The sequence below is a fragment of the Zootoca vivipara genome, chromosome 4, assembly GCF_963506605.1.
Source record: "Zootoca vivipara chromosome 4, rZooViv1.1, whole genome shotgun sequence".
NCBI lineage: Eukaryota > Metazoa > Chordata > Lepidosauria > Squamata > Lacertidae > Zootoca > Zootoca vivipara.
Genome location: NC_083279.1, coordinates 56,619,583 through 56,638,389, shown reverse-complemented (window position 1 = coordinate 56,638,389; position 18,807 = coordinate 56,619,583). Strand labels below are relative to the sequence as shown.

Below are 18,807 nucleotides of genomic sequence, written 5' to 3'. Positions count from 1 at the left end.
CCTGGTTAGATTTTTTTTAATGTCAGAAATTGATGTATTTATACACTCTAGGGAAATATTACGTATTTCACAGGTTGTATTGGATAATCAACTGAGGTTTCACAAGCCATAGTTTATGAAGTTGTGGCCACATGCTCCTCCTCTGGTCCTCCTCTTTTCCTTTCTTCCATTGTGACTGGCTTTCCTTGTGGAGATCATGGCTTGGATTGTCAGGGACATTAAACCCAAATCCCCCCAAGCCTGTACCATTGTTCTGAAACCAGCATGAGATAAGATGAGGGAGGAGCATACCATCACACCACTCAATAATTCATAGCTTCATAAGTCATGGATGATAACTACATGGATGATTGTCCACATATGGCCAATCTTTAATGATAGTGTTGAATAGAATGTTCAGAGAATGAAGCTGGCCAATGTTGGTATAAACTAGCTTTGAGTTATCTGTAGTGGGTTTGCTTTTCATTCTGTTGCATTTTTAATTTTGAGAAATGCAGTTTTGCATTTCAGATGTGATTGATCTCACAGGGGATGATAAAGATGATCTTCAGAGAGCAATTGCTCTCAGTTTGGAGGAATCAAACAGGGCATTCAGGGAGACTGGCATAACAGATGAGGAACAAGCCATTAGCAGGTAAGCAAATAAGAATAAAATATTGGTTTTCTTTATGAATGATAGTTTCTTTGTTGCGGTGTGCTCTAGATATTAAAAATCACTCTCCGTATGCGTGAATTTGTTAGAGCTACCTATTTTTGTAATTCTTCAGAGAAGAGTTTGTGAAGGTGGATTTGACATTAAACTTTATCTGAGATATTTTAGTATTAAAATTTATTATGGCTCTGTGTGTGACAGCCACATCCAGGAATTGGCTGTCTAGGAACTGGTTGCTGCTGCAAGCTTCCACTTAAAGTAGAATTGCTGTCTTCAGAATTAGTATACCATAGGTTCTGAGGCCCACTGAAACATGTGGAATTATTTATAATGCTTGTAATATATTGGGGGCACCAGCAATGCCTAACATTTAACCTTCCAGCTATTGCACCATGGTGGCTGATAAGAGTTATAGTTAAGCAACATCAGGAGAACCACATGTCAGCCACTCCTGCTTTAAATGAAAGCTGCCCACTCCCTACTTCTTCTGCATGCTTGGTTCTGTTTTCTTCCCCTTCCTCCATACATTTCTGTGCCCTTAAAAGACAAACCCATTCAGTCACTTAGAAGCAACCTAAAAATGCTCCATATTTTACATGGTTTCATATTGCGATTAAAATCGGAATTGGACAAATTCCTGCACTATCAATGACTAATACCTAAATAACATCAGAGGCAGTATGCCACTGTGGACTAGTTGCTTGAGACAAAAGCATGTAGGGGCTGCTGCCTTAATTCCCTGCTGGCAGACCTTCTTGAAGCATCTGTTTTACTATCATGGGAAACAGGATGCTGGATTAGAAGAACATCTGGTCTGGATGTCAACATCAATTAGCCTTTGGTGCCTGTAAAGAATAAATAGCTAAAACAAATACATAAACATTGAAGTGATGACTTTAATAACATTAAAACTTACAATAAAACATTTCTAGTAGCCAAATGCCAGTCAGGTATCAGTCCTACAAATTTGCAGAGTATCATTGTTGCTATATTGAACAACAAAGCAACATGTGTGAAATTTTCATGTCTTTGAATATTATGCACAAAGTTCCTGACATAACTTACTATTACTTTTGCTATGATGTGCATGTTGTCTGCTTACCTTTGTTATTTCTGGATGTCCTTTATGTCTTTGTTCCAAGTGAGTAGTATTCAACTAGGACTTCCCTTGTCTTGGGATTTTAAAGTATGCTTCCTGAGTGCTGATATATACCTCTTGGGAATTCAATTGTCTATTTTCTTAAAGGACACTAGATGGTATTCTAGGGAAGAAGTACTGTAAGTTCTATGAAAAGGAACGTAGGGTTTGGAAAATTCATCTTGCAACTATATGTTATGGTAATCCTATGGTAGGGAGCTATGTGCTAGTTTTAAAGTCAAAGTAAACCAGGTTTTCACTATCACATTTTATAGTTTTATTTATTTTATAAAATAAAATATGCCACTTTTATGTAAAAACAAAAAAATCCTCACAGCAGTTTACAAAGCAATGATAGTATCTCCTTATAACATGTTAACACAATTTTCCTTCATAATTCTTTATTAGAGAATATTTAATTCAAGCTTTATAACATGGAGATTGGTCTAAATATTGTAGAAATAAAAAATGGTTCAAATAAAAAATGTTTTTTTAAATATACTTGAATACTTTCATTTTCCAAAAACAGAGGTGGTAGTTGTATTAAGCTTATATGCCACTAGATAGCAACTTTAACAAGAAAGTCTTATCGCAGCTTAAAGGCCAACAAATTTATTATTTCATAAGGGCCTCATTCACCCTTGGTTGACCTTCTAGGGGCCACTTGTTAGCAGTGGGTATGGCCAGTCCACATTCTTACACACAGAACACATGCATGCAGATCAGATGACGTATAGAAATTTAATTAATAATAAAAAAATCAATAAAATTGCTATATATAAGCCCAGTTGCATAATCATTATTTGTTGGAAAAATCTGTACTGATGTATCCTAAGTTTCTGAGCTGTTGTGTTTCCCGTTATGACATGATCTTAATATACTATTGCTTACTTTCCATTTTCTCATTATTTCATTTATTTCTAAGAGTTTTAGAAGCCAGCATAGCAGAAAACAAAGCAAGTCTGAAAAGGACACATCCGGAAGTGTGGAGTGACTCTCCAAATCCGTATGATAGAAAACGTCAAGATAATTGTCCGGTGGGATTGAAAAATGTTGGCAATACATGCTGGTTCAGTGCAGTTATACAGGTAGAAGATTTATACACTTAAGTAAAAAATTAAACCATGGTATGTACCAAGCACCTATGTATACCGGAGGTACAAGTAACTGATTTAACACACAGAGAACATGCTGTGCAGAAACATAAGACGAAGCAGCAGAAAATGTTCAGTATTATCTACACTTAACAAAATCAATTTGACATTAGAATTGCCACTACATTATGGGATTGATACTAAAGAAATCTTGGTTATTAAGAAGATAAGCATGCAATGATGCTGCTGCTGCTGCTGCTGCTGAATACCCTGTCCATCTGGCTGGGTTTCCCTAGCCACTCTGGGCGGCTTATAGCATATATAAAACCATAATAAAACATCAAGCATTAAAATGAATAAGTCAATGAATTAGTTTGGCTTCATCCAAACTGTGGCTTGACTCAGTTGCTTTGTGAAACACATGTGGCACTCCTGTATGAACACTAGGAAGGCCCCTGGAACAGTACAAGTTTTATGGCACACAGCATGGAACCAAAGCTGCAGGTTCGATCCCCGTAAGGGACAGATGCATTTTCCTGCATTGCAGGGGGTTGAACTAGATGATTCTCAGGGTCCTTTCCAATTCTACAATTCCATGAAACACTGTGATAAAACCACAGTGTGTGCTGGAGTATGTCCTTGTAGACATCTGGGTGATCCTTTTTGCCTCTATGTAGTCCTTCTTTTCTCCTCTGTGATGGTGTTATGCCAGGCATCCCCAAACTTCGGCCCTCCAGATGTTTTGGATTACAATTCCCATCATCCCTGACCACTTGTCCTCTTAGCTAGGGATCATGGGAGTTGTAGGCCAAAACATCTGGAGGGCCACAGTTTGGGGATGCCTGGTTTTACGCCAATCAAATAGAGAAGGACGGATGAACTTTTCACAACCTAGTTTTCCCTAATGCTTACAATAGACCACATTTCCAGTAGTTGTACATGTCCAAGTAGTGGAAAATTAATCTCGTCAAGAGGCTTGAAAACTGACCTTAGTCTTGTGATTGCATATTAATGCCACCCATATGCAACTTTATACCTCTTAGTCATATTATATTTGCTGCTACCTACCACATACATGGTACATGTAATAATTTGTTGTTGTTGTTGTTACAAATTTGAAATGAGATGATTGCCTTAAAATTGCTATCAAAATGCTAGGTTTGATACATTACAGTTTTGTAGTGACAGAAATACAGATACTTAAGTTTATCTGTTTTGTTTGACAACCAGAACAGATTATGTTTCAAGTTACCATCCTCGTTGACTTCATGTGGGATAAATTTGAACATTACCTACTACAGTATTTATTTAACCACAGGATTGATAGGCTCCTTAGATTGCATCCACTGTGGGACAATATTTCATGCTTTCCCTAGGGGTCTTTTGAAATCTGACACATTTTAATAAGAGGTCAACAATGTGCAATGTTGCTTTCATTAATAAATGACATGCTGTGTGGTATAGTACTACGGTGAAACGAAAATAAATCTTACACTGCTGACACAAATTTCTCTTTCAAAACTAGTCCTAATGAAAGTTTAACTATACTGATGTTGTCTTTTTATGGATCATTTCTTTGGTTTCCACCACTTGCATTTTAAGCCAAAAGTTTATTTTTGTTCAGTCAGTATTATCTGCCAGAAAAGCAAAGTTGATTTGAACGTTCTGTTAGACTGTGTGGTACCACAAATCTCTGTGTGGATACAATATTTTCTGGAAACTTAAATTCCATACAACTTCCATGCATGCTAGCTTCAGCACTGAAGATGATTTTTAAAATATATTTCAGCAGTGCATCTATAAGTGAGCAATACTAAATATGAAGACCCCAAGACCTCCACTCAAAGCCATTATAGAATCTGCTTCTTAAAGTTTGTAGAATATAACATCTATATCCTGAGATTTATTTAGCCCTTTACTTTTTCTAGTACTTACCATTCATCCATTTTTTTATCCTGCATAGTTCTAAAATCAATAACAGTAACACATCTTCAGTTAAGCATAAATGTCTTCATTAATCAGAAGATAAAAATATCTAGCATGAATCTCTTTGGTTCTTTTCTAATCATTTGCTACCCTTTTAAGTAGTGCATAGGCTCCCACGAAGCTCTCCCACCGTCTCAGTTGTAACATATTGTAGAGCGTGCTTTTTGTGTGGTGTGTTCTCTTCCCTTTAATACCATAGTTTTTATGAAAGCTAAGCATGATTCAGACAGCAGCTTGATGCCAAATGTTACATTGCCATTGACTCTACATTGTGGAGATGTGTGTTGCATCCCTGAATCCATTATAACCCCCCGAACAAGGAAGAAGCACAAGTAGCTCAAGCCTTTTTTCACCTTGCTTCTTCAGTAGTACCTAAAATGCTATTTGTAGGGTTGACCCACCCAAATTCAGAGATTCAGAAACCATTTGGGTCTCAGCTGGTCAGTCCTGCACTCTGTGCAATGGTAGAAGGAGCAAGAGGGAGAACTGCTAGACTTCATAACGTTTGAAGTTTGAAGTGCTGCCATTTAATTCAGATGCCTTTAAGGCTGCTGTCCTTTGTACAATTACCCAAGAGTGAGTACACGGCATAGCGTGATTTGGTTCTTAGTAAACTTGAAGGCGTTTGAGTTGTGTGTCTAACTTCTTTAAATGACTTTCCTGCCCCCCCCCCAAATGATGATGATGATGATGGACCTTTCCCCCCTCAGCTCTGAGCTAGAACTGGTGTGTTGCTAGGAAGCTGCTATTCGCAAAGGTTTTTATGTATAGCTTGTTACCATGGCACTTGATGTCAGTGTAGACTTGGCAGAAAGCAGCAATCTCAAACCAGAACAGTGAGACAATTTGAAATTAGTTTTGAAAAGCTGGGAGCTTGTATAAATGTGTTCAGCTTAAGGTTTGATATGTTAAATATTCCGAAGAGCTTGGGCATATGGGGATTGTTAAGCATAGTATATGACCAGAGGGTATGTTGAAGCTGCATTTGGAGTGCCCTCCAACTATCTTTTAAAATATGGGTAGGATTCCTATGTCCACAGCTGAACTGCAACAGGGGGGTGAGGCAGGATCTCTAACTGGACAAGTAAAAATCTCTACTGTTGGTTAACTCTTGTCAGCAACCTGCACATTCTTATACTGGCTATCTTACAGTTCCCAGAGAAAGCATGTATTGTTTATACTGTACAATGAACCATTTACACTCCACATTTTAAATACCTTCATCCATTCCTTTTAAGAGGAAAAAAAAACTCAGAAAATACGGTTTCTCCACAAAGCTTTTCAGAATAAAGCAAAAAGCATACAAGGCACTCCATATGGGCTACAACCCACAAACCAGTTCTGTACTTCTGCTGTATTTTTAAGTATGTTAAAGTGTAAATACCAAACACATTAAATGATCTGCAATTTTAAAAGGTTATATAAAATGCCTTTTCTTTTTCAGTCGTTATTTAATCTGCTGGAATTCCGAAGGCTAGTCTTGAATTATAGTCCTCCTGCCGGCGCTCATGATCTGCCCCGAAACCAAAAGGTATAAGTAGAAATATGCATTACGAATAGACTAGCATAATGCTTTTCCTAATGCATAATACCCCACTGCGTTTTGCCCCAGTTTGGAAAAATTCAGATGTGGTATTGAAAGAATTGTGTGGAAAGGGTCATATTCATCAGTGTACAACATTAGCACTAAGGTTCTGCTGCATGCGATGGAAACTATTATTTATTAGTTTTCTTACCTGCCATTAACTGAGATCTCAGTGTGGTTTGCAACAATTCAAAAATGCATTACTGAAATCAGTTTTAAAAAATTGCAGCCATGAGAATATGGTGGGACCTAATCTATTATTATCCTGGTTGTCAAAGGCCAGCATAAAGGAGTACATCTTCAGCATACAACAAAGACAGCATAATGAAGATGCCTGATGCACATCTGTGGGGAGGAAATTCAACCCCTTAGGGACTGCCATAGAGAATACCCTCTCCCAGGCTGCCACCTCCTGAACTTCTGAGGACTACCCCCTGCCAATCTTAATGCCCAAGACGTCTGTAGGGAAGGAGGCAGGGGTGTTTTTTTTACATTCTAAGGCCTGCAGAGAGGCATCTAAGTTCTTGAAATTGCTGCAGACTTTCAGCAAAGTGGATTTTACTTTGCATTTAAAGACAAGCAAGTAAAACTAGCTTTGGACACCAGCTGCAGATAATAGAATTGAGCTTCAAGGGTTGAGAGAAGTCTTCATTCCCATTTCCATCACTTCTGGTGACTTGTGGTGCCATGCTGTGCAGATAATTGGTCACCTTTACAGGGGTTTAAGATATCGATATCTGTGTAACTGTTACCTATTTAATGCATGGGAATCCTGGGATAGTGAAAGGGAAGAAAGGGATTTGCCTCATGGCAGAGGACTAGAACTTATACCGTAATTTATCATTTGACACTAGTATAACTGGTGTCTTGGTTTATCTAGGCCATCAGTCCCCTTTCTGTGGAATGGAATTGAGGCAGGGAAATAAGAAATATTTTTCCTGTCTTAAAACGGTACAACTGTTATTGGATTTGTGGTAGTAGGAGTCATTCATTGAGCTGTTTCACCCCTCCCCACCCCACCCCCCTGAATATGTTTAGTCATTTTTTGAGAGACAAGGTTATGATTAGTATTGCAGAAAAGCATTCTTGGTAGTTTATTTATGCAGCAGTAATCTAGAAATTATAATGTGGCAATATAAAGTATTAAAAAAAACCAACCTCATAACTGTTTGTTTATTTTGTACACAGGAAAATAGAAATTTGCCTTTTATGCGTGAGCTAAGATACTTATTTGCACTTCTTTTTGGCTCAAAAAGAAAATATGTTGATCCATCAAGAGCTGTGGAAATCCTTAAAGATGCGTTCAAATCTAATGACTCTCAGCAGGTAATATTAATATTCTTTCTTATTTTGAATAGAAATAACCATATAAATTATAGTTGAACCAAGCATACAAACATGGCGTTGCAATTTCTGCTACTTCCCTATGAGACAAACCACACTTAACCTGCCGTGATCAAATATTATGCAGTATTCTGATAATTGCACAGTCTTTGCGCCTATTAATGCATCCTGGACTTCATATACACTTTTTAATTTTATGTTCTGGTGTTTTTAAATAGTAAGCATAACATTTTAAAACCAAATAACATTTTATTGCTGGATGCACATCTGTACCAAGGTTAGAAGTTCAGTTATTCAACTGCTGAAGTCCCTTATTTATATAAATTGGTATTTATCTTGGGTTATATTGGAATAATGGAATCTCTAGGAAATAGGTAACAGAAACCATCTTGCCTTGCTATAAGTGCATTTGAAGGACTGGCACTGTGTTTGCTATTCACTGAAGCTGCTGTGGTTTCACTCTTAATAGACACAGCCCTACAGAAGATTGAGAAGTCAATAATGGTTGCAGCAGGCTATTATTTCTGCCTACAGAGCTAAATTTGTAAAGCAAAATATCGGTTTGCAATATACCGTAGTAGTGGAATTGAATCCGATTCTTCGGGCTATATTCAACCAAACCTACAGAGTAGACCCATTGAAATGAATGAAGCTAAATTTGCCATTTCCATTAACTTAAATGGGCATACTCTGAGTAGGACTATTTTATTTATATATTCATTTATTTAAGAAAATGTATGTATCGCTTGATTTGTAAAAATAATCTCAATGCTGATTGCTACCCTTTACAATTCATTCATTTATTTAACAAAATTTTACATACCACTTGATTGTAAATCACAACAGTTTACAAAAATAAAAATAAAAATCAATAAGCTGTTGAAAAGTAAGTTAGTATGGGAAAATACCAACTACTTTAATACTGCATAATAGTCAAAAGCCCTTTGGAAGGTATTTTAACCCACTCCTGTCCTGTGTTTGCACAGCAGTTCACACAATACATTGAGCTTCCCATTATATTAGCCATAGGAGACTTAATATCTACAAGTATCATAGCTGATGAATAGAATATTTTCTTGACTACTAGATTTGAATGTGCATTCATTTGCTCTCTCAACAGCAAGATGTCAGTGAATTCACACACAAGTTATTAGACTGGTTAGAGGATGCCTTCCAAATAAAAGCTGAAGAGGAACAGTAAGTAGACATTTAAAGAAACCAGCAGTGTCTTCTGATTTCCTGTAGGACAAATTTTGTTACTTGGAGTAGAAGGACTTTGCTCAAAATTTCACCCTCAGGAATCTAAATGTGCTTCTCATTTATTCTTAGAAAAATAAATAAAAATCATTTCCAATACAGTAGTGGCAGTACTGATTAAATGTGATTACAGCAGCCATGTAATATCAAGTGAAAGAGAGAGGAAGGCAAGCAAAGATGACATCATCTATTTTCCTTTTGCACCCTCCCGATGTCATCCATGTGGTAAAGAACTGCCCTGTGACAGAGCTGGGGGTAAAGGAAGGAGATGGGGAAAGAACCAACACCCACCAGCCCCTGGGTCAGCTTGGCAGTGTCCCTTGTTCTGCTTCCCTGTGTTTAGAGGAACTGTGCATCCTCCATGTGTACATTTTGGCTTTTTGCTTGCTTGAAGTGCAATATCTGTAGTGAAACTGTTGTAATATATTAATATCAGCCACTTTGTGGACTCTGCTTGAAAAATCGGGATACACATCAAATAAATTAATAACAATATTTTTTGTAAAAAAAACAAAACAAAAACACCTCAGATTCTCCTGGTGCTTTTAAAAGCATATGACTAGATCAATAAGGTCAATAAAATAAATGTTGGCTCTGTTGAATGCAGACTTAACATTTTCTTGAAGCAGATTACTCTTGTAATTCCAGTGTGTGTGTTTATTTTAATCATTGTATTTTTAGGGATGGAGAAAAGCCAAAGAACCCGATGGTAGAGCTGTTTTATGGGCGGTTTCTAGCAGTTGGAGTTCTTGAAGGTACTGCTCTTGAGTGGGAACAGTCTTAATAATAATAATAATAATAATAATTTATTCCTACCCCACCCAACTGGCTGGGTTTCCCCAGCCACTCTGGGCGGCTTATCTTCTCTCTAATCAAAATGTTAATGATGAACAAAAATAGTGCATACAAGTCTCTCTGTGTGTAGAAGCTGTGAAGTGAAAATCTAGGGAAAACATTATAAATACTCCAGATAATGGTGTGTAAGTGCAGCAGAATTTTGTTTGGCAGTATCTAGTTGAAACTGAAAGCTAAAAGGTGGTGCATCTGTTTACAAGGCATCAGGCTTAGTATGAGTGCTGGGTAGTTCTGCCAACATCTTCCCATACCTCCAGAGCTACCCTTGCCACTTGAGATCAGTGGGGAAGTCCTCCCATATAAGGGGCTTCATGATGTAACAATAGTGGACTGCTGCGGGTGGGGGACTGGAGTCGGGGAAGAGGAAATTGGCCTGCTCAGCCCCATACCACTTGGAGTAAGTAACCTGGAAAAAGTGGGGAGTGATTAGGGTTGAGGGGAGGTGTGCTGTAAGGCTTAAATGCTCTGCTCCTCTCTGCACAGTATTGGGACGTTTTAGGGGGATGAAAAGGAGGTTTTCCGTCTTGCTTTTCCACTCTCCAGAGCATAACCTTCTGCTGCATAGCTCACAACAGACATTTCACATAGCATGCAGATAAGTGAGTTAGTTTTATAATCAGCTTTATCTAAGAGCTGCTATGAAATAAAATGCATCTTCATAGTGTATATGATGATAAATGTTTGTTGTTGAAATCTTAACTCCTCCCTCTTCTGATAAGGGAAGAAATTTGAAAATACAGAGATGTTTGGCCAGTACCCACTTCAGGTTAATGGCTTCAAAGATCTACATGAGTGCCTAGAAGCTGCCATGATAGAAGGGGAAATTGAATCCTTGCACTCAGAAAATTCTGGGAAGTCCGGCCAGGAGGTGAGTGATATGCTTAGACTTCTAGAGATATTGGTAACCGTTTCCATGAAGCTGACCTAGTTTAAAATGGCAAAAATGATGGCACAAATGCAAATCATTTTGGCAGGTCATTTATTTACGCTGGTAAGACTTGCCCAGTTTCATCTCAGATATTTTTTTGGATAACCACCAGTTTGGAAAATATTTAGAGATGGTAGCTCAAGAAAGGAAATGTTTGGCTGGAAGCATTTGAATTATTTCAATAAATGAGTTGATCTAAATTAGTACATTCCAACTGGTTCTACAGTTTATCTTTTGCCACAGAACTGGAAAGGTGATCTGGATTTAGATTATGCTTGCTCTTGGCAACCCAGTAAACTTTATGCTTGAGTGATTCATTGCATCAAACTATGACAATTAAATTATGCAATATATCTCCTATCCAGGAGGTAAGCTTATTCTTTACTATGGACTTAGAATGTCATCTTCAGGTAGTGGTTCTTATACCACAAAAATTCCATATTGCCCTGGTAGAAATAGGTTATGAGAGTAAACATTTCTATTGCGTAACAGAAATGTCCACTTGGACTGGATCACTGGCTATCTAGGGGTGTTCATACATTTATGCTTTGCAGATGGTGAATTTATGTCCTATTAATATATGGGCCTAAACATTCTAAAATTTTAGAATTTGTGTCAGCAAGGAAAGTTTGGGTAAAGATTTCACACCTTTGAATGTATTCAGATGAAGAAACATCTCTTCCACTTGACTTTTAAGTTTTAGAAGATACAATTCTCTGCTACAAACCAAATTTAGGCATTTTAAAATGGAATGGAGGAAGCTAAACATAATAATAATTGTATCTTCTCAGTCAACCTTATACTTAAAAAGCTTTCCTACTTGGAGAAGATGTGCGAATCAGTTTTATAAAATGAGTTTTCCTTCTGAATAGGAGGTAATTTCTCAGGTATGTCTAGAAATCTTTCCAGAACTATTGGGCTTTCTTTGTAGATAACATTTTGTGTTTTTCATTTTTTATTTTTTGTCCTGATCTTCTCTAAGGTTCTAGGATAACATCTTTCCCAAAGAGTTTCTCAATGCAAAGTTCAGCCTAGTGAGTTGGAATAAAGAGAACAGATCTGTTCATTTTCTAGAAAAGCAGACACTACAAAATTATATGCATCTGACACATTTTGATTATTATATGCCAAGGTCAGTAGTTTGGATTAAATACATGAATAAAGCAAAGATAGTGTGCAATGCTTTTCCAAATTTTCATATAGGAAAGTAAGCTATTTTTGGATTTTAATCAACTTAATTTTTTGCACTACATCTTAGTTCACAGAATTATCAGTGGTAGTAAATAAACTTAAGAAAGAAAGTAATTATGATGTTGGAATACATTGCTGTACGGTTACCAATTACCAGCAAATGCAAGATGCCATCAGATTTTAAATCAAAGCAAAACATTTAATTAAATGCGAATGTAGTGATAGCACTATTACAATGCTTATAAAGTGAGCCCAAAAAAAATACTTAGCTTGAAGAAGGTGAGAAAGACAAAGACTATTTTAGAAGAAAGCCTAACAGCAGCGTGTTTGTCTCAGTGGTTGATGTAGTGGGTGCACGAGCCTTAATGTAACTAAACTTGTGTGGTTTCAATTTCTATATATCTTTTTGATCCCCCAGAGTTGCATTGTTTTCAGCACATGCTGAACAGACCTCTTGGCATTATAGAGTACTGGAACCTGATAATATATATTCCTGGTTTGACCTAAAGCAAATATTTTATTTATTTTTTAGATATACAACTGTAAAAGATGCACCGTGGAAAGTTTACTTTGATTTATTCCCTAAAATACCTTTCCCCCCCACTTGAATGATTAGAGTCGAAAGGCATATTCCTTAACAATTCACGCTTTTTGTGTTTTGTTTTTTTCTCAGCACTGGTTTACTGAACTTCCTCCTGTCTTAACCTTTGAGCTTTCAAGATTTGAATTCAACCAGGCTTTGGGAAGACCAGAAAAGATACACAACAAATTAGAATTCCCTCAAGTTCTATACCTAGACAGGTACAGAAGCTTGTGTAATAGTATATTGCAAAAGATAATGGACTATAATTATTGTCCGAGTGTAGGTAGTAGCAGTCAATTATCTGACATGTTAACTTTTTAGTTTTTACACAGTGAAAAGTTTTTCAGCTCCCCATGTGGAAATGACACTGGTGGCACTGTGGTCTAAACCTTGGGCTTGCCGATCGGAAGGTTGGTGGTTCAAATCCCTGCGAAGGGGTGAGCTGCCATTGTTCAGTCCCAACTCCTGCCAACCTAGCAGTTCAAAAGCATGTCAAAGTGCAAGTAGATAAATAGGTAGCACTCTGGCGGGAAAGTAAATGGTGTTTCTGTGTGCTATTCTGGTTTCGCCAGAAGCAGCTTAGTCATGCTGGCCACATGACCTGGAAAAACTGTCTGCAGACAAACATCGGCTCCCTCGGCCAGTAAAGTGAGATGAGCGCCGCAACCCCAGAGTCGTTCACAACTGGATTTAACCGTCAGGGGTCCTTTACCTTTACCTTTAATGTGGAAATGATAGAAGTCAATCCTATACATGTTTTGTCAAAACTAAATCCTATTGTGACCAGCGGAGCTTCCTGCAGATAATTGGTCCATAGGGTTACACTGTATATGTCAACCAAAGCAACTGCTTTCAGACTTTTGTAAGTGCAATAATAAATAAATAAGGCTGAATATCAGTGAGGTGAAAATGTTTATATTGTTTTCCTTTCCTGAGTGAGCTTTAACTCATATTTTGTTCTCAAATATGGCATTAAATGTTTTTATAACAAGTTTTTTTAATGGCAGTAATATATTTCTTCATCTGCAAATAGATGAATATTGTAAATATGTTGCCATTAATACAAATATGTTCATCCTCCATCTGCTGTGGCTTCTAATTACATTGCTTGCACTGTTAATATCGTTCTTGGACTTGAATTCATAAAACTTTCTGATTCACTTCAGTGCAAGCTGTGTGTCTCAGAGAAACAAATAGATTTAAGGTACAGGAAGCTGATGCTCGAGATAGAGGTTGGTGATACCAAATTGTGGCATCTGGCTTGCCTAACAGACTTAACTATGCTCAGGGTGAGTCTCAGGGCAAGACTCCGCGTCACACAAGCAGACACGGTGGGACTTCCCCTTCCTTTCTACCTCCTTTAGACCTTGCCTTCCCCAGAGGGTTGGGACACATTCCAGAAAACATCTGATGCAAAGGGCATCAGAGAATGGGGAGAGACAGGGAAAGACCCATTATGTCCACTGGCCTCGAGGCTCACCCAGAATGTGCACGTCAGAAATAGTTGTGATATCTTCTTCAGATAAGGTATAGTAGATGATGACAGGCGGATGATGGTTCTGACCCTTTTGTCTACTCTGCATCTCTCTACACTTGGTAGAATTAAGCAGTATTGTTAGCTATCTTGAACCTTCAGGATATAATAGAACGGTTGGTCATAGCACAATTCTCTGCATAGGTGCTTGGAAATAAGCCACAATGAGTACAATAAGGTTTACTCCCAGGTCAGTGTGAATAGGATTGCAGCTTCTGGTAACATTCCTAATACCAGGGGAAAGAGGAAGCTTCCTAAAGTTTTTTTTTTAATTCACTTTCTGATAACAGTTCTAGACAATTAAGTTAGAATCTAACAATGGAAAATAGTTTAGAAATATATACTGTATGTGTACATAACTTTTTTTATGATCAGTAGCCAATTGATGTACTCACCTGTTATTCAGGCAACAAGAAAACAGTCTTGAATATCTTTCTATGAAAGTCTGTAATATCAAAATATTGTTAAATTATTACAAGAAAGTGTTCAGGTGCTATGTGCTCCTGTTACTGAAATGTAACACTGAGAAATTTGTTCTCTGTTGACAGATATATGCACAAAAACAGAGAAATTACACGAATAAAGAGGGAAGAAATAAAAAGACTTAAAGAATACCTCACAATATTGCAGCAGAGACTAGAACGGTAATATTTTTTTTAAATTCTGGTAATTAATAGTCATGATACATTTCAGATGTACAAATTGGAACCTGTTTTGCCCTTATATTATTATTTCCCCAGAATTTCTTTCATTTTGCCTTTATTTTATTCTCCTTTTTTCTAGAGTCATAAGTAGGTAAAGTGGTCTTTTATTGAAATTGGTTTTTCCCCATAGCAGTGAAACCACAGGAAACTGCGTTATACCCAATCAGATCACTGTCCAATCTGTCTCAACATTTTATGGGATGCATAGGTATTTGTGTGCACTGACTTCCAAGTGGTCCAGGCCTATTGCAACCATGGTAGTCAGAAGAGTTTACTGGCATAAAAATCAGCCAGAATGACTCTCAAAACACTATATACACTTGGTGGCTGGCCAGCACACAATCACCCAAATTAGACTCAGGCAGAGAGCCTAAAAGCTCTTTTCGCACCAGGGTTCTCCCTCACAGAAAGAGCTTTGAACCTCTCCATCCTGTGTGTGGCACAACGCCCGCTAGGCCAGCCAGCTCCAGAAAGGTAGTAATAGTCACAAAGAGGTGATTCTGGGGACATTCTAGCTATATGCAATTTCAGCTTTATGCACAGTGCGCAGAACCTAACCCTGTGCAAGCTGCAAGTCATCCATAGCAGATGAAATAACTTAGACATTTCCTACGGTCACACTGTCAGTGTAGAATATGAAGCATGTGTTTTGGAGATATTTGAGCATGTAATGAGGGTATTAATATGTTTTGGCAGATATTTAAGCTACGGTTCCGGTCCTAAGAGATTTCCCCTGGTAGATGTCCTACAGTATGCTCTGGAGTTTGCATCAAGTAAGCCGGTTTGTACGTCTCCTATTGAGGATCTTAATGCTAGTGCTCTCCCTAGTGGTACTTTGTCGACACAGGCAATACCAAGGTAAAAAATGCATCACATGTGTTCAGTCTTTCTAATTATGATTTCCTTAGCTGCAGTTAATTAATCAATTAATGACCAAATAACTATTTTTTTAAAAAATACTTGAAATTATTTATTTATGCTCCTACATTTAAATTTTACATCTCATCTGTCATGAAACCCATGTAGTTCCATGCAGTCACCTATCCAGGCACTGGCCAGACCCAAACCTGCTTAGTTTCTCCAGGTGATGCTGACTGCATGTACCTTTAGACCTTGTGTGGAGCCATTTGGGAAAATACTCTGTGGTTTGCATAGCTTTGTATCACAAAGCCATGTGAGATACCTAGAATCTCACTTTAAGCAACTTAATTGTGTACAAATGAGGTGGCTTTACACTGGTTTTGTTATTTGCCTTATATCTTAAATGCTATTTAAGAAGAATGTATTTACGGTATTAACATGTATTCCAGAAAATAGTTCATTAGTGAAAAATAAAAGACATTGGTACAATCGATGAGACATGAGGTTTGATTAAAAAAAAGCTCTGAAGACTAGGAGGGGTCCCAAGTCCCACATACTACTTACTCTTGAGGAGTTTATGTGGTAGTCTGCCTTATAGGCATAATTGCGGGTATGGGAGAACAAAATGTATAAGTTATTGTGTTCATACACCCAGATTTTCTGTCGGATTTCAGACATTGTGTTCTGCGAGGGACATCTTTTAAAGATGGCTTGGAACTGCATTAATTTCAGAATCCAGAGGCCTTTTGTCAGTGTGTAGTATCTTTTGAGATAATATATTGATTCAGTTGCTTAGATTGACTGTTTTATTTTGCAACAAATGTAGCACAACAGAACAACAGGGGCCTTCTACAGATACACAAAGCACATCGCCTGCACAGCGGTCGGTAATACACAAGCCATTCACGCAATCTCGGATTCCACCAGACCTGCCAATGCACCCAGCACCAAGACACATAACTGAAGAAGAGCTTTCAGTCCTTGAGGGATGTTTACATCGTTGGAGGACGGAAGTAGAAAATGACACTAGAGGTACTGGCTGGGAAGTTCGGCCAAGGCCAAGGGATTACCACGGTCTTCATTCTTTTCTGGAGCTTAGATGATGCCTTATCCAAAGCACTTGCTTTAGAGAAGCTCAGGTTGGCAGGCCGGAGCCATTGCTCTCCCCTGTCTATCCTAGAGCATGACAGGGGCTTGAGCTTAAGCCCCATAGTCTAGTTGATGCTCAGTATTATATTGAACAGTGTTCTCGAAGCTACGAACATGAGCTTGACCAAGCTCGGGAGGTAGTGGAAGACAGGAGTGCCTGGCGTGCTATGGTCCATGGGGTCACAAAGAGTCGGACACAACTAAACAACAATTATATTGAATGTAACATTCTACTCCTCCCGTCTCTGAAAAGGGATAGAGTTGGCAAGTGTCATTTGGGTTGCTTGCCAAGGCAGGCAAAATTTGCTGGCAGTGGCTGTAATATCCAGCAATTTTCTGTTTTTTTTCTTCTGACTTGGTACTTGGCAAAGTATAGGTAGTTTTGATTACATGGAAGCAGTTTTTATGTTTAAGCTATGCAGTCTGTACTGCACAATTGGTTGCCAGGTAAACCACTGTCCATCTAAGTCTTATTTATGGGTGATCTGTAAAGCTCTAACCAGTAGATCACATTTTTATATGTGGGATGTTTGACGTTGTTGGGAGATTTGGGCAAAGCTCTCAAGAGGGAGAGAATATATTTCATGGTAAGTACCTGAATGAATTAAAATTTCTTTTAAAATGCAGGAGGAAGTGATGATTCATAATTATTTGGCATGTAAATTCTTCTCTGGGCCTCCTACGGATGGAGAGATGAAATATTAATTTTATTAGTAGTAGTGGTAGCCAGTAGTGGAATAATGGTGTTTATCTGTAGAAATGTGAATTTTAATATTGGAGGGAATGACTTCATTTTCCTTTCATCTTAGATTTGCAAGAAAGCATAGCTAGAATACAGCGGACAATTGAGTTAATGTACACTGACAAATCAATGGTGCAAGTAAGTATCATTTCCATATGAAAGAGAATACTGCAATAATACTGACCAATTGTGAATTTTATGAGAGTTTACACCAGGTTCTCAGCCACCTTTGTACTACAGTATATAACATCTTGGAGGTCCCAGGCCTCAAGGATTTTAGACTGGCCTCGACCAGTGCCGGGGCCTTTTTGGCCCTGGCCCCAGCCTGGTGGAACGCTCTGTCGCAAGAGACCAGGGCCCTGCGGGACTTCACATCTTTCCGCAGGGCCTGCAAGACGGAGCTGTTCCACCAGGCCTTTGGTCAGGGCTCAGTCTGACCCCTCTCCTTTTATAAGACCCTGCATATAAGTGGCCTCTTTAACTCTTCTCACCGACTCATACAAATAGCTGAGCCTGGTGAGTATTTAAGGTTCCCAACCCCTATAGTTATAGTTATAATTTGTGGGTAGCCATCTGATCTTATTTTGATTTTAATCCAATTTTAAGCTGTATTTCAATCAATTGCTGAATTTTATATTTTCATGTTAGCTGCCTGAGCCCAGTTCTGGCTGGGGAGGGCAGGATATAAATTATTACTATTATTATTATTATTATTATTATTATTATTATTATTATTATTATTCAAAGTTTTTTCTAAGGTTTTTACCAACTTCTGCAATCCCAGATATGAAAATGCCTAGACAAGTTGTATCGATTCATGCTTTTTCATCATTAGACAGGATCTACTCTCTTATGATCGGTTAACATGAAAAGTTGTATACATAAGCCTGAGACTTGAAACTTTTCTCTGTTGAGCACACAACCTGCATGCTGGAGCCATGTGTAAACTGGACTAGCCAGTGAAGATGCATTGAACAGGAACTGTATTTCACACAGCCCTTTTGCTTTGTAGTCTAAATTGCTTCTTCACCCTTGTTTTAGGTAGATCACAACAGTTGTCTTGAAGCAGAAGATCAGCAATCTGTTTCAGTTCCTTTGAATCACTGTCATGCCCAAACTTTTTCTTTACTTTCCCCTTGAAATTGGCTATTTTAGATACAGAAAGCATAACAGGGAGAACTTGAGACCTACAAAGCTTGCAATT

At 38.0% G+C, this 18,807-nt stretch overlaps 1 protein-coding gene across 3 annotated transcripts in view; it reads left to right on the top strand.

The window, feature by feature from the left end:
- The window catches only part of USP25 (ubiquitin specific peptidase 25), a 53,089-nt gene that overhangs the window by 20,098 nt on the left and 14,184 nt on the right, over positions 1 to 18,807 (top strand). For all 3 annotated transcript variants that reach the window (XM_035114626.2, XM_035114627.2, XM_035114628.2), the window contains exons 4-15: positions 511 to 634; positions 2,716 to 2,878; positions 6,315 to 6,401; positions 7,644 to 7,781; positions 8,920 to 8,996; positions 9,738 to 9,811; positions 10,631 to 10,779; positions 12,704 to 12,831; positions 14,696 to 14,791; positions 15,548 to 15,709; positions 16,539 to 16,744; positions 17,671 to 17,741. In XM_035114626.2, the coding sequence (XP_034970517.1) occupies positions 511 to 634; positions 2,716 to 2,878; positions 6,315 to 6,401; positions 7,644 to 7,781; positions 8,920 to 8,996; positions 9,738 to 9,811; positions 10,631 to 10,779; positions 12,704 to 12,831; positions 14,696 to 14,791; positions 15,548 to 15,709; positions 16,539 to 16,744; positions 17,671 to 17,741 (1,475 nt within the window). The remainder of the gene's footprint in view (positions 1 to 510; positions 635 to 2,715; positions 2,879 to 6,314; positions 6,402 to 7,643; positions 7,782 to 8,919; positions 8,997 to 9,737; positions 9,812 to 10,630; positions 10,780 to 12,703; positions 12,832 to 14,695; positions 14,792 to 15,547; positions 15,710 to 16,538; positions 16,745 to 17,670; positions 17,742 to 18,807) is intronic.